The 15,743-nt window shown below is 50.0% G+C and overlaps 1 protein-coding gene across 10 annotated transcripts in view; it reads left to right on the top strand.

Annotated features, from left to right (window-relative positions):
* PRRC2B (proline rich coiled-coil 2B) overlaps window positions 1–15,743 on the top strand; it is a 60,829-nt gene that overhangs the window by 17,998 nt on the left and 27,088 nt on the right. For 9 of the 10 annotated variants that reach the window (XM_090022207.1, XM_090022206.1, XM_090022210.1 and 6 more), the window contains exons 5-13: window positions 3,950–4,022; window positions 8,284–8,427; window positions 9,155–9,396; window positions 10,441–10,562; window positions 11,058–11,200; window positions 11,792–11,882; window positions 12,374–12,566; window positions 13,184–13,499; window positions 14,256–14,446. In XM_090022207.1, coding sequence (XP_089878333.1) covers window positions 3,950–4,022; window positions 8,284–8,427; window positions 9,155–9,396; window positions 10,441–10,562; window positions 11,058–11,200; window positions 11,792–11,882; window positions 12,374–12,566; window positions 13,184–13,499; window positions 14,256–14,446 — 1,515 coding nt within the window. The remainder of the gene's footprint in view (window positions 1–3,949; window positions 4,023–8,283; window positions 8,428–9,154; window positions 9,397–10,440; window positions 10,563–11,057; window positions 11,201–11,791; window positions 11,883–12,373; window positions 12,567–13,183; window positions 13,500–14,255; window positions 14,447–15,743) is intronic. The other variant, XM_090022205.1, reaches the window with a different exon arrangement.

The following is a 15,743-nucleotide window of genomic DNA, read 5'->3' as shown; positions in this document are numbered from 1 at the left end:
TGAATATTTGAGGCACATCACCTCTGTACCTTTCAAGCCTTCAAGGAGAGCCCAGCTACAAATCAGGGGTTGAACAGCTGGAAAGGCACTTGCAAAACGCTTTCATTTTGGGTCCATTCAAAAGGAGTGATGTGACATTAGATCCAGCTTTTCATAGATTTCATAGACATTAGGGCTGGAAGGGACCTCGGGAGATCATCGAGTCCAGCCCCCTGCCCAAAGGGCAGGAAGTCAGCTGGGGTCATAGGATCCCAGCAAGATAAGCATCCAATTTACTCTTGAAGGTGTTCAATGTAGGTGCTTGAACCACCTCCGCTGGCAGACTGTTCCAGACCTTGGGGGCTCAGACAGTAAAGAAATTCTTCCTTACGTCCAGCCTGAAACGGTCTTGCAAGAGTTTGTGACCATTCAACCTCGTCATCCCTTGGGGCGCTCTGGTGAACAAACGTTCCCCCAGATCCTGGTGGTCACCCCTGATAAACTTATAGGTGGCCATCAGATCACCCCTGAGCCTACGCTTATCCAGGCTAAAGAGCCCCATGGCTCTCAGCCTGTCATCGTAAGATCTGTTTTCCTGACCTCTGATCATGCACGTGGCTCTCCTCTGGACTCTCTCAAGCTTCTCCACATCCTTTTTGAATTGTGGAGCCCAAAACTGGACGTAGTACTCCAGCTGCGGCCTCACCAAGGCCGAGTACAAGGGGAGAATGACGTTCCGGGATTTGCTCGAGAAGCATCTATGGATGCAAGCCAGCGTTTTGGTCACTTTACTAGCTGCAGCATCGCATTGCAGGCTCGTGTTCATCTTGTGGTCAATGATGACCCCCAAGTCTCTTTCTTCTGTAGTGCTAGCCAGTGTAGCACTGCCGAGCCTATAAGGATGCTGCAGGTTTTTCCTCCCGAGCTGGAGAACCTTGCATTTTTCGGTGTTAAACACCATCAGGTTCTTGTCTGCCCATTTGCTGAGCCTGTCCAGGTCAGCCTGGATCATCCGCCTATCTTCTGGCGTGGATGCTTTGCCCCAAAGTTTGGTGTCATCGGCGAACTTGGCCAGTCCGCTCCTGACTCCAATGTCCACATCATTAATGAAGATGTTGAACAGTATGGGTCCCAGGACAGAGCCTTGAGGGACCCCACTGGTCACAGGGCACCATGATGAGTGACTGCCATCAATCACAACCCTCTGGGTCTGACCACAGAGCCAGTTTCCCAGCCAGCGGATCATGGTGGAGCCAAGGCCACAACTGGCCAGTTTGGCCAAGAGGTGATCATGAGATACCAGATCAAAGGCTTTTTTGAAGTCAAGATATATGACATCAATCTCATCTCCCTGGTCCAGGTGATAGGTCACCTGGTCATAGAAGGAAATGAGATTGGTCAAACAAGACCTACCCGCAACAAACCCGTGTTGGCTGTCCCTTAGGATGTTAGCCTGGGCCAGTCCCTCAAGGATGGCCTCCTTAATAAACTTTTCTAAGATCGTCCCCAGGATAGAAGTCAGACTAATGGGCCTGTAGTTAGCCGGCTCCACTCTCCTCCCTTTCTTGAAGATCGGCACCACATTGGCCTTCTTCCAGTCTTTGGGCACTACACCAGAGCGCCAGGACTTTTCAAAGACCCGTGCCAGGGGCTGGGCTATGATGCTCGCCAGCTCCTTGAGTATCTTGGGGTGCAGATTGTCAGGGCCGGCTGACTTGAAGGTATCCAGCTTCTCAAGGTGTTCCTTCATGAGGTCAGCATTTATGGAGGGTAGGGGATCCGCATCACCCGGATCTCCCTGTCCCATAGCAGGCATGGGCGCCCCATGGGACTGGTGAAAGACTGACGCAAAGTACCTATTTAATAGGTTGGCTTTTTACTGGGCGTCAATTGCCAGTTGCCCCATCTGGTTTAGCAGGGGTCCAACATTGCCCTTGCTTTTCCTCCGGCTCCCCACATATCTGAAAAAGGACTTTTTGTTGTCCTTGATGCTTGAAGCTAGTTGGAGTTCAGTTGCAGCCTTGGCTTTCCTGGTTTGGTCCCTGCAGGGCCGGACCAGCGCAGAATAATCCTCCTTGGAGGCGAATCCCGTCCTCCATCCTTTGTAGGCTTTCCTTTTTAGCTGCAGGAGGTCCGCTAGGTCCCTGGAGAGCCAGGAGGGCTGCTGTGCCTTCTTGCTGCCTTTCCTCCGTGTTGGAACAGATTTAGCTTGTGCATTGAGGATCGCTTCCTTGAAAAGCAGCCACTCTTCTTGAACTCCCATCCCCCTGGGGTCATGGTCCCTGAGGGCCTGACCGACAAGCCTCTTGAGCTTGTCAAAGTCGGCTTTTCTGAAGTCAAGGACTTCTGTGTTGGTGACTGACTTGCCAGCTTTACAGCGGATGGTGAAGGTGATCAGCTCGTGGTCGCTGTCACCCAGCTTCCCATCGATCACTAGGTCGCCGATTAGGTCGTCCCCCATAGCCAGTACCAGGTCGAGCAGCGCTTTGCCTCTCGTTGCCCCAAAGACTTCTTGAGTCAGGTAGCGGTCATCCACGCACGAGAGAAAGCTTTGCGACCGCTCGGATTTTGCTGAGTGATCTTCCCAGGAGATGTCCGGGTAATTGAAGTCACCCGTGACAACCGAGGTCCTGGAGCAAGTGGCCTCAGTCAGTTCCCGGGCGAACACCTGGTCAAGCTCAGGGCTTTGAGTGGGAGGTCTGTAGTAGACTCCCACCGTTGTGCCCCTGTGCTGTTTTTCCCACGAATTTTTACCCAGAGGGTCTCTAGCTGTCCATGCCAGTCGCCAACATCAGCTTGCAGGGACATGTAGCTTTCCTTCACATAGAGAGCTACACCCCCGCCCCTTTTGTCAACACAATCTCTCCTGTACAGGGTATAGCCCTCTATACCCGTGGTCCAGTCATGGGTGGAGTCCCACCAGGTCTCCGTTATCCCAACGTCGTCATAATTCTTTGCACTGAGCAGGAGGACGAGCTCGTCCTGCTTGTTGCCCAGGCTCCTGTACAGGCAGGCAAGTGTGCCCTTAGGGGCTCTTGCCTTGCCCACAGATTGTGCCAGGGCTGGGGCAGGGGTAGGCTCCCTTAAGTGCCTTGGTCTGCTGGCTTTGCAAGGGTCGCTCAGCGGGCCAGCAGTGGCAGTAGTCCCCCCATCCCCCAGCGGGCTTAGTTTAAAGCCCGGTGGAGCAGGTTAGCCAGCCTGGCTGAGAAGAGCCTCCTCCCCAGGGGAGAGAGGTGGAGGCCATCTCTTCCCAGCAGCTCGCTGCCTCTCTCGCCAAAGAGCGGGCTGTGGTCATGGAAGCCTTCCCGATGACACCAGCTCCGCAGTCTTTGGTTCACTGCGTGGATCCTCCTCAAAGGCTTGATATGGCTTGCTAAGAATAAATCTGGCTGGGTGTGACAAATAGCAAGTGTCGGGGCTTGAAGGATTTACTGGCAAGTGAGAAGACTCCACCAGCGAGTATAGAGACCCAACGCCATGACTGTTGCTGAATCTAAGCATTGACTTTTATGAAAGCCACATGGTTTTGCAGCATGCACTCGCCCGTGGCACATGGTTTTGCATGCACTCGCCCTTTTGACTTTGCAGAGGGAACAGGAAGAGTAGGCAATTGGTCAGTGTCTGAGAGAGTGCAGAAGCTTCCAGGCATGTGGGGTGATACTGCAGCCTGAGGGGGAGTATTTTTGACAAAGAATGACTCTTTAGAGGGTGAGAGGATCAATCTAAGGAGACAGCTGGGGAATCTGGTTAAAGTATTGGGGGATGTTGGAGTCCGAGTGAGCATTTCACAGCAGCCTTTTTGGTGTGGTGGTGCAGAGACTTGCAGAGGCAGTGATGGCCCCTGCAAGGAGGTTAAGGGGACCTGTAGTCCCACGCAGGTGACCTGGGGAGCTGATCCTGGTAGTACAGTGTTGCTTAGCTTAGAGGGACTGTCACAAGTGTCTCCTGGTCTTTTTCTCTTGGTTTGCAGAGTACAATTTCAGTGCCAGGTGGACCAAAGTCATGGGCGCAGCTGAATGGAAAGCCAGCAGGACACGAAGGTGGTGAGTATTACTGAATAATGATGGAGGGGTGCTTGCATGTTCCACTTGGCATGCAAGTAAGTCGGGCCCCCTTCTTGATGTGTTGCCACTCTAAAAGCTGGATTAGTTGCAGGCAGACTTGTGACCGCACAGGCATTGCATGGCTTTAGATGCCTCATGCAACCTGGTGGTGGCAAAGTGAGGTTTATGGGCTTCCCTGTTTACATTTACACCGCACTTTGGCCCAGTGGAAGATGTGCATGGCCCCTTGTGTGCCCACACAAGGCTGCTTTGGCATCTGTGGTGTCCTGACTCAGTGCTTTCACACGAGGGTAGTTGCCTGATGTATCCACACCCAGACTCGGAGACATATAAGATGTGAGCTAGAGGTAAAAAGGTGGAGGGGATGGGTGCTGTGGGGAGCAAGGAAGAGGAGGCGTTAAGACAGTGATTCTCAACCAGGGTATTGAGATCCTTTCAAGGGTGCTGTGGAGGCCCACACACAATGTTAGCACTGTTAGGTGTGCAAACATGATTCACAAGATAAACCCAGATATTTCAAATCGGAGTCTGTAGTGTTACAGACTGTTCTGAGCAGTGATGTTCTGAGTTCTTTGCAACAGAAAATCTGCTCTATTCATGTTCTTCACTCAAAAGCTGGGTGTAAGCTAGGAGCTGGCACTTTCCAAGGGGGGAAGGAGTGGAGGCGGGGCAGACTGAGGCCTCCATGGTAGGGGAGGGAGTGGGGCTGGGGCAGGCACTGCACAGCCAGGGTGGGACAAAGCCGTGGGTGGCTTGTCCATGGGGGGCAAGGGGTGGGGCAGTTCTTGCTGCTGTGCATACCCCAGAGGAAGTACGGGGGGGGGCACGTGCACCCTGGATCTGTGTATGGGGTAAAGGTGGGCTGCCACTGTAGGCTGGGGGCTCTGTCAGCCTCTTCCCAGTGGGGTGGCTTGGCCGGGGCTGTGCTCAGGTGAGGTGAGCAGCAGCAGCACTGGGAGGGAGGGTTATGGGTGGGGGTGCTTATAGCTACCCTGAAATTCACTGTAGCCCCCTTCCCATAGCCCCTTCTCCCAGTGCCGCCTCTGTTTGCCCCAAGTGCAGCCCTAGCCCAGCCCACTCTTTAGGAAGAGGCTGGTGCAGCCCCCGGCCTTGAGCTCTCAGTGGGCAGCCTGCCTTTGCTCCATGCACAAATTGGGGAGGCGTGTATCCCCCATGCCTCCCTGGGGGTGCTTGCAGCAGTGGGAACCACCCCGATGAGCTGTCCTTGGTTCTGCCCCACTCTCTCCCTCATCACGGGGGTCTCCATCTGCCCCCCCACCCCTTCCCCCCCATAGACTTGCCAGCCAGATGCTGCTCTCCACTGCTGGGCTGCACAAGGCATTTATCGGCTACCTTACTGGCTACATCAGCCAAAAAAAAGTCGATTGCCGATCATGTCAATTTTCCTTTGATCAGTGCCAGTGTGATATGGACTTGATGTATTGGTGCATCTCTAGTTGTGGATCCAATGTTTCTCATGTTTACCTACCATAAGGAAGCAGGTGCCATAGACCCAAGGGTGGCTGAAAACATGCAAAGCCTAGCATGGGAACGAGATGCTAGAAGAGCAGCTTACGAGGAAGGAAGCCAGGAGACTAAAGCATATGGGAGAGGTGTCATGAAGCAGTCACCGGTGCAGCCCTAGTGTCTATATGAGTCTTCATATAGTCCTCAGGCCAGTGCAGCCTCGGTGTGGGGCGCTGCACTGAAGTTAGCCTGCCACTCACTGACTCTCCTGCTAATGGCGGCTGCCTGCCTGTGGGACTTGAAAGCAGTTGAACATTTCAAACAGAAAAATGTGCTCCATGATTTGGAGCTTTGATCTGATTTGGAGCCTGTCTCTTTTGAACCTGGACATGATTCCTGGTGGCAATGAATATTGATATTTAAGGTGCGACAAGAATAGCATTAGGGCAGTGGCACTGAGTTGTTGATGTTGGGAGCTGCTAGGTTAGGAAGTGAAAGTTCAGTGTTTCAAAAAGTGGAAATGGACTAGAAATGCAGTGACTGACTCTCCTGATTGGTCTGGAGGTTTTCTCAAGGCTCAGTGACCTCTGCAGACACCCCTGCTTGCCTCAGGCGGCTTCCAGCCCAAATACAGATCTTTCTTTATTGGACTGCTACTTTCTCTGAGGTGGTTGCCAATGCCGTATGGACCTTTCTTTTCTGGGTGTGAAATCTGGGGGCCAGCCCAGCCCTTGCTGAAGACTTGATCTAAGAGTAGTCTCTAGGAAAGCAGATCAAACCATTGTCAAGATGCAGCACTTGGAGCAAAGGAAGAGCCACATGCTGGGTTCAGAAGTACTTAATTAAAACAGTTGAATCGGAGGATCACAGAAATCAGACTGGGAAGACTAACGAGTTCATTTACTTCTTGCGCATGTTCTGCAATTGCTTTTACAGAATGACAGGAATTAAGGCTTTTGCTCTTTCTTTGCTCAGTGTATCTATTCCCTCTTCCAAAGATGGGGGAAGGAGAGATCTCTGTATATCTGAGGCAGTATAGTCTGCTAAATTAGTTATGAACTGCCATTTGAGTAAAGTGAGATGCCTGTATTTCGTCTGTTCAAATAACCATTCGGGGAGAGATGTTTACATTGTCCTGGACTCGTTCCAGTGCAGTGTCCTGGGGAATTAGGCTCCAAGTTGTTAACACCTGTAGATAAACGGTCTTTTTAGTGCAGCCTTGCAGATATGGAGGAAAGCTGGCTCTTTTTCCCTACTGTGCTAAGCAATAAATCTGTCCTGGAAGAAATCACAATATCAAAGATACCCAACTATATCTTATAATAGCTGATGAATATTATTAAAATTCTTGCTGCAAATACAGTTAGCCCAGTAATGCAGAATAAATAAGACCTCTGTTGCTCTAAATATTTGAGATCTGTCCCAGCTGAGAGAGTTTGAGACACTAAACTTGCAAAATATGATGTAGAAGTGCTGCAGGCAGTACTGGCCTTTATCTAGCTGCTGACATTCGGGAAGTAGTGTTGTTAGTTATGGAGCAAAGGACCAGGATCCTGACTTGGCAGCTCCTGTTTTGTGAAACAGTATCTAGGATAGTCTTTCTTTTGTTACACTCTCTTGAATTTAAAGAGGCAGTTGTGAGCAGGTCGCATTCCTCAATGCTGGTAGTCAGTCATTTTTTTTAATAAGGATTTTCTACCAAAGCTGATCAAAATGAGTTTTACATGTAAATATTTCTAAATAAAACGCAATTAAAATGATGGGTCGATTGGCTTTTCTTTTTGTGTTTCCAGTTAATAAAAAGAAACAACAGCATGGAGGAAGGTGAATTCCTGCAAACAAAACTAGCTAAAATATACTAGTCATGCTTTGCTCTTCAGAGCAGAAATGACAAACAGTAAATTAGATTTTCCTTCTATGTCTTTATTAATCACTTGTGTTCTGTGGAACAAACAACCATCAACTGTACTTTTTATTTGGCTCTTCTCTTCCTAGCACCCGGAAACGGTTATTAGAGCAGGGCATGCTTTCTCCACCTTTTGCACTTGTTTTAAAATGCCTCTTTCTGCATAATTATTTTGGATTCTTCCTGCGTGGTGGTGGGCAGGCTCCTTCCATTCAGCGTCACCTGGCTGATAAGTTCAGGATGAATTGCTTTGTTTTGCATTCTCCCATAGCTAATAATTCACCAGGACAGCTTACCAGGAAGGGCAAATGAACTGGCTAGCTTTTGGACAGTGATCTGTGCCATCAAAATGCAGTGGAAGGGGCAGCGCATATGCCACAGTGCGCTTATCTACAACTTTGCATGGACGACGTTGCTGGGAGTGTAAGAACATAACTCTCCAGTGGAGGAATATCAGAGGTGGAAGAGTCTGAATGGAGATGTCAGGTGCTTGATATCTGGGTATTATTTATAAGCTGGCTTGCAGAGTTGTCTTGTCAATTTGGTCTGAGTGAATGGACTGTCCAGAAATATTTAGGAGCTTCAAAACCACGTGCCTTAAATTCCTACAGCCAACCAAATGAAACTATGCCTCTGTGTGAAGAGTGGGTGAGTTACTTCAGTGGAGTCACGTGCTGTGTTAGTGAACATCCTGCATCTGCTGGATACTGAGTTGTTAGCAAATGCAGCAAGGCAGCAGTCTGGGGGGTGAATATGTTAGAGATCAAGATTACTGCGAGGAAACTTTCTGCTGCGATTCCAAGCTGGGCAGGGTTACTGCAAGTCAAAGCAGCCTTACAGTCAGTCATGCCCTTGTCTCTTTGGCAGGTTCAAGGGCCTCAAGCCGACTGTTATCCTTCTCTCCCGAGGAATTTCCGACGCTGAAAGCAGCAGGCGAGCAGGACAAGGTTGGCAAAGAAAAGGGCGCCTTAGATCTGTCGTATGGGCCAGGACCAAGCCTCCGCCCCCAGAGTAAGTCCATGGCAGCTTCTTTTCCTGCCAGCCCCATGTAACTCCCTAGATGCCTTTCTCAGGGGAGGGAAATGGCCATCCCATTTGTCTGCAGTAGTCTTGGATGCCCACTCCCCATCCTCTGTCACTCCTCCAACAAGCCTCTGCATACGCTGTGGCTTGGCCAATGACCATGGAACCCTAGCTTGCTGCTGACATTGGGCACCTGACTTCTACAGTGCAGGCAGCTAAATATTTACTGTCACCTGCCTGCTCATTGCTTAAGTCTTGCTGTTTGCAGGATGGAAGGGGGGAAGAGCACAATGCAGTGGGTAAATGGGCTGACTCATTCCTGCTGGAGAACTGGTCTCCTCTCTGCCTGGGTCACAAATGCAAGGGGGTTGGTGGCATCATTCTGGCTCACAAGGAGCAGTTGTCTGTGGCTGAATAGATTGCTTACCCCTGCATGATGGGGGCATACACACTGTGAGGACACAAGGACTCTGGTAAGGTGGGATTGGGGCTCCTTTGAGCGTATGCATGTGTGGACTTTTACGGTTACAGCAGTTCCCCAATAGCAAATGACGCTCTGTCCCTTGTATGATGGGGGAAATCTTTTATTTATTTTATTTATTTTTATTTCCTTCTCCTACTGGAATTACCAAGCCACCAGGTGTCTCTGACCCTGGGCTCTCTCTGCTTGGTGGCCTTCACATGTGCACAAGCGCCTGTGTCATTTCCTTTTCAGATGTCACTAGTTGGAGGGAGGGCGGTGGGAGGAACATTACCTCTGCCACGTCTCTGACCGCCTCCCCTGCTGAGCCGGGTAGCAAGACCTCTAGTACCGGAGATGGAGCCCCCTCCTCAGCGAGTGCCAGCGATCCTAAGGAGCCCTCTCTCCGCCCAGCTCAGCCTGTCCGAAAAGGGGCATCACAGTTCATGGGAAATGTGTACCAGCCACCTACATACCATGACATGCTACCTGCTTTTGTAAGTCCCTCTGCCCCAGTAAGCTGCCTCTTCATTTCTCACTTGTCCTAAGGTGTCATAGTGCAGCGCGGTGAAGTAAGAGGGTTCCTATGGAGTGAGGAAGTTGCATCTGACTTCAGGAGCCCCCTCGGTGATTTCTGGTGATGGTTAAACAGAAGAATATAAATGTGATACTGGGTCAGACCAGTGGTCCATCTAGACCTGCATCCTATCTGTGTCAGTGGCAGGGGTGGATACTATAGAGGGGGAATATTGAATTGGATATTTCTAGAGTGATTTACTCTGCTCTCTATTCAGTACCCTCTCTGGGATCAACCATTAGAGGTTGAGAAATGGCAGAGGAAACATCTCCAAGCATTCTGTACAATTGCCATTGCTAGATCTATCACCCATGAATGTATCCAGTCTCTTTTTGAACCTGGCTCTCCTATGTGCCTGCACCACCTCCTGTGGCAGTGAAGTCCACAAGTTAATTATGCATTGCTTAAAAAACTTTCTTCTGTTAATTTTAAACCTGTCACCTACTAATTTCAGTGAGTGCCTTCTAGTTCTAGTATTTTGGGTTTTAGTGAACAACAGTTCCCTATTTGCTTGGTCCACACCCTTCATGATTTTATAAACCTCAGTTAGAGCTCCTCTCAGCCTTCTTTCCAAAACTGAGTTCTAACCTTTGCAGTCTGTCTTGATATAGCAACTGCTTCATGCCCTTGATCATTTTGGTTGCTCTTTTCTGTAGTCAGGGACCATTGGGATACCCACCCCCTGTCCTGTGCTGCCTGTCTTGCCTGTTTCCCTGCCCTCATTTGCCAGCATCGGTGCAACCTTGATCAGACGTGAGAGGTGCATCCCTCACCCCAAGAACATGTCGCTGCCTCAGCTGGTGCTTCAGGCAGGGTGTCCGGAAGGACTCCAGGCGTGCTTACCCAGTGCTTACTGAACTGTCCTTCCCTTCCCAACCTCGGCACTGAAACGTTTTTGTGTGCTGCCTGGGTATTATAGTCCATGGCAAAGAAAAGCTTTATGTTCACCATTGTCTCGCTTCAGATGTGTCCGCAACAACCACCTGAGACCCCTGCCTCGCTGGACCGTGGGTCTTTCCCTCTCCCTCAGCTTCGACTTGAGCCCCGTGTCCCTTTCAGACAATACCAGATGAACGACCAAGACGGGTACGGCCACCGTGAGTCACCAGCTTGGAGAGACCAGTGAAGGACAGAAACCCTAATGAAGCAGGGCCAGTGGATAAAGTTGTCCATTGCTGGGGGTTGGGGGTGGGACTGGCTTCATGTTGAGCTTCCGTGTGTTGCTGCTTTTGCAACAGGGTCTGGGAGCATTGCGGAGATAGGAGGTGAGAGAGCACTGCCTGTTGCTGTAGGAGCAGGTGGAGTTGGAAGGAATCCTTCACCAGCCAGAACAAAAGCATCCACAACCTCTAGGTTCCAAGGAACAACACTGGAGACTCCTTTAATAGCTGTGGAGGGCAGGAGAAGGAGAGTTGAATGTGCAATAATAGATGTTTGTAGCTTGACTGTATAAAATAAATGTATGCTACAAACATAGCTGAAACCGGTGTGCAAGCTCAAGGCATTTTGATTCTCCACCTAGTGACCTCTTCTCCCTTTAACTGGTGCCTGCAGCATTATCTCTTTTCTATCTCTGTATAGGAAAGAGAACAGACTTGGGATGTCTCGTCCAACTCGTCCACTTCGGCAGCAAGCAGAGCGGGCCCCCCGGCCCACCATTATCAATGCGGAAAACCTGAAGGGTCTGGATGACCTTGATAACGATGCAGATGATGGCTGGGCAGGTAATGTGCCACAGACCCCTAGCGATAAAGTGACAGTGACTGCTCAAGGAGCAGATAGGTTCCTCCTCCTGTCCCAAAGAGCCACTTTGTTTTGGAAGCTCAGTCCTTCTACCTGAAGTGGGAAGAGGGTGTCATGGGCTGTTGGACAGTTGCTCTCGGTGGAAATGATGGTACAGTAGATCCTTCTGATCCTTCCACTCTTCCATACTCAAGGAACCGGATCTGAGGACTCTGAGGAGCAGAGAGGGTGCAATGTGTTTCCACTTTGGGAAGAGGGAGAGGTCATCTGAAATCTCATGAGACCCATCATCTCTTTGGGAGAAATCTAGCTGTACATGATCATGCACACAGGATACCTCTTCTCAGTTTGCTGCCTCTGTTTACTTGCATGATGCATTACTGGTCTTGTAAAATCAGCACTGCCGTTGAGATGCTCTGTGGGGCCTATACTGCTTGCTTTCAGTTGTCCTAATGGTTCTGACTTGGCTTTCTGGCTTATGGCTATAGAAAATGCTTTTCAGAACCTGACAGGACCCTCTTCCTTTCTTTCTTTTTTTTGGATGCATCCCCTGCCCATGGCCCCCATCTCAGGCATTCATGATGAAGTGGACTACTCAGAGAAACTGAAGTTCAGTGAAGATGAGGAAGAGGAGGAAAATCTTAAAGATGGAAGACAGAAATGGTAAGAGTGTGTGATTCCCTTGGTGCCACATTCACCCTCCCAAGCTTAAACATTATTACACTGTTGATTTGTTTAAATGGATTTATTTAAAGTATTATCTGGATATCTGGAAATGAGGCTTGCCCCTTTCAGCTTATGTCAGAAGTTCGGATCCCACGGGTTGTGGTAGCAGGGTGATGTTGAAAGGGTGATGGGATTGGGAGTCAGGAAAGCTGGGTTCCATTCCTGGCTCTGCCACTTGTCAGCCATGCAGACTTCAGTGACCTGCTTTCTCTCCAGCTGTGAAACAGCATTGCTGATGCTTCAGCATCTTCACAAAGTATCTTGATGTGGGTGAAAAGCATGATATATGGGCAAAATATCTGTTGTGCATCTTTTTTTCTCCATGTTGGTTTAGAAGGCTGTCTCCTGCCTTGCGACTCGATGGGTAGGGTTGGGAATGTGTGTTGAAGCGAGTTGGAAGTGTAATAGCAACAGCATCTGTGTGGCAGGAACAGCTGGGACCCCAGAAGGCAGCGGCAGCTGTCCCTGAGCTCCGCAGATAGTGCAGATGTCAAACACCCCCTGGAGGAAGGGAAGAACTGGGCTGACTCGGTGGGCTTGTCCCGGGGTGTCCGCAAAGTGCAGGACCCCCCACAGCCTCCAAGGAAGCTCAATGGCTGGACCTCTACATCAGAATATCAGGTATGCTGACTGCCTCTTGCCCTTCCCTACACTGGCTCAGGCCCCAAGAAGCTTACAGCGACCCTCCCACAGACCCATGTTGGGACTTAAACCCAAGAGGGAGTCTAGTTCTAGCCAGCCTCCGTAGCAAACGAATGTCTGAGCTACGCAGGAATAGCTGGGGGAACTAACAGTAGGGGAGGATCTCCTTTGAGCCTGCTGATGCTGCTGGAGGACTGGGGCAGGGCTATATTTTGCACAGTCCTCCCTGTGTTCCCAGCACTACAGAGGTTCCTGGGCAGCGTTCCCACCAGAGGGGGGTTGCGGGGAGAGAATCAAAGCTGGACTAGAGCATTACGGTGACACCCCATGTTTTCTTGCCCATGCAGTTAATGGTGCCGTGCCCACTGCTGATGTGCTGCAGCGATTGGAGAGCAAGGGTTAGGGTCTGGGAGACTTTCAGAAGTTTCTCAAGTGTGATGGAGCTATGGGATTATTCCCAGCTAGGGAGAGGCTTGCTTGGGGAGGGAAGGTTTCTGCCTTGTGTGAGATGAAAAGAAACAGCTGCAGGAGAGTGGAGTGTTTCATAGCGTTGAGTGTTTGGCTGACCCTCACCAGGATGTTCTTGTCTCTGGCAGAAGCCCCCAGTGGGCAGTGTCCTCAGACAGCAGTCCCTGGAAGAGAAAGAGGAGAAGGTGCCCCTGAGGCAGAAGTTTATCCACTCAGAGATCTCTGAGGCTGTGGAGCGAGCCAGGCGACGACGGGAGGAGGAAGAGCGGCGAGCCAGAGAGGAACGTCTGGCAGCTTGCGCTGCCAAACTCAAGCAACTGGATCAGAAGTGCAAGCTAGCTCAGAAAACAGGAGAGGCCCAGAAACACGTGGAGAACGAAGAGCTGAAAACCCCCACCACGGAAAAGGCCACAGTTCAGGACAACAGCCACGCTTTCCGGAGAGGTACTGGCACCTCTGGTACTGGCTGGTTCTGACCAGCCTTGTGTCAGAACAGTGGCTGTGATGATTGCTTTTAGCAGAGGCAGGGTACATTGACCTGAAAGGACACAGAAACCCATCGTGGGCTTATTTGAGTTGCATCAGACAAATCAATTCTTTCTGGTTTCCTGAAGAACATTTTGGAGTCACTAAAGCAGGGCCTTTTTAAAGGAGCTCTGCCTTTATTAAAGTTGCATAGGAAAAGCCCTACCACTCCAGTTCCCTTGCCTGTATTAAGAACCAGCTCTCCAGAGTGTTCACCCCTTCACTCTATCAAATAGGGTTAGATCTAGGAAGTGGAATGGCCTGGGGACCTATGCTAGCAAGGCCCTGGCCACAGGGTCAAGGGTACTAAAAAGACAGAAGGGGACTTGTGCTGTTATTGAAGCAACTGCTTTGGCCAAATGGATCTGTGGCCAGTTGTCCTCAGTTGGAAGGATGTTGGTGGCAGTGGAAGGTCTCAGCTGGAGGGGTTTGTAGTTAAATCAAGAAAACAGGGGTTCTTAAAGCTGTCAAAGCAAGGCAGAGGAGTTAGTGGCTGAAATTTTGCCTGTGTAGCGGAGCATGAGGAGGAGCGTGGACTGGAATTCCCTTAAGTAGCATAGTCTCAGTGAACCTGCAGGTCATCTATGAAACGTCCTTGCAGGTGACTGGAGAGAGGGTTTATAATGTGCTCAAGCCCCATGCATAGCACAACTGAATCCATCTGTTCTTCACCAGCAACCCCCGAATTCCATGCCCAGGAAGCCTCTGCTGGTTATCTAGAAGAGGAAACCGCAGCCACAACAGCAGCTGCCCAAAGCAGCAGTGAGGAGGAGCTCCAGGAAGCCACGTCCCCAGCACAAGAATTCAACAAATACCAGAAATCGCTTCCCCCACGGTTCCAAAGACAGCAGCAGCAACAGCAGCAGGTGAGAGGTTTGAGAGTTTCCAACTCCCAACTCAACTTCACTTTACCCCTTTGTTGAATCTTGTTCCCTTGGGGCTGTAACTTAATGCAGAAACAGCAGGAGCTGGGGGTTGACCACACATGGTCCTTTCCAACCCAGTTTTCCTACAATCCTACGAAATCCTGAAAGCCTTGCTACAAGCAGCAGTGTCTGGCCATGGTGGCTCAGAGGTGGAACCTGAGGGCTAGATGACTTGTCCTGTTTTCTGCATGCTCTCCCCATGGGTCACCTCTCTGCATCAGTTAGGCAGCATCATGGTTTGCAAAGTACTTCTGCTCTTTATGGTGGCTAATGCAGTTATATGCCCCACGCATGTTCTTACTCACAGCTGGTATACCCATATAGCACAAGCTTTGCCAAAGGTGGCTGTTGAAATTGCCTGTAGAGGAGGTTGCGGGAGTGGCTTAGCTTCTGAGAGAAAGGGGTTCGCTTTGCAAATATCAGTGTTTGTTGCACCCTGCTTTTGTGGCAGCTCTGAGAGCTGGGCTCATTAGATGTCCCAGCTTCAATCTCCTGACCCTACTTGCCTGATACTGCTCCCTCGGTTTAGAACACAGTAAACTGCCCTTCAGTGCCCTTTTCTTTATGAAGGGATCTTTCTAGGTTAAATATTAGGCTCCCTTTAGCGTGCTGTTTATTAAAAATTTGTGTTTCAGCACTCGGTGTAAAGCCTCTAAAGACTTTCGAGATTTTAGTGGCTGGTGTATTTGAAAGGCCATGGACACTTAAGCGTATTGTGAGCATGTTATAGAGAAAGCACCCTAGCCTACAATGGTGTGTGTCTTGCTCGTTAAAGCAGCAGTTCCCAATCTGTGGTACGCAAACAACCTGTTAGTGATATGCACTCACAGATTTATTATAATTACTTTACATGACAAAAATTTGCTGGTGGTACTCAAGGTTGAACTGAAATGTGTGCTGGTGGTAAAATACAAAAGTTGTATTGTTTTAACTTGTGGTTGTGGTGCACAATCTGTCAGAGCTTGGGAACCGCTGTTTTAAAGAGATTTGTCACTTGAAATGTGTGTGGTTGGGAAGCTGGAATGCTGCTCCTGCAGTCCAGCCCTGGAGCGGAAGCCCTGCGTGTTGCTAGCAGTGACTTTTATTTTCTGCTGTGGGGCACAGTGGGAGAAGAGAGTTGGCCCTTTCAGCGATCATGTGCCGCTTCTGATAGTGTTGCAAACCAAGAAAGAGAAATTCTGAGGCAGATGGAGGAGATTAAGGTTAATCTTGTGTTTTAATTGCACTTGTTACATTC

Source organism: Crocodylus siamensis, chromosome 11 (genome assembly GCF_052110815.1).
Source record: "Crocodylus siamensis isolate JL-2025a chromosome 11, ASM5211081v1, whole genome shotgun sequence".
Classification (NCBI taxonomy): domain Eukaryota; kingdom Metazoa; phylum Chordata; order Crocodylia; family Crocodylidae; genus Crocodylus; species Crocodylus siamensis.
This window is presented reverse-complemented; position numbering and strand designations above follow the sequence as displayed.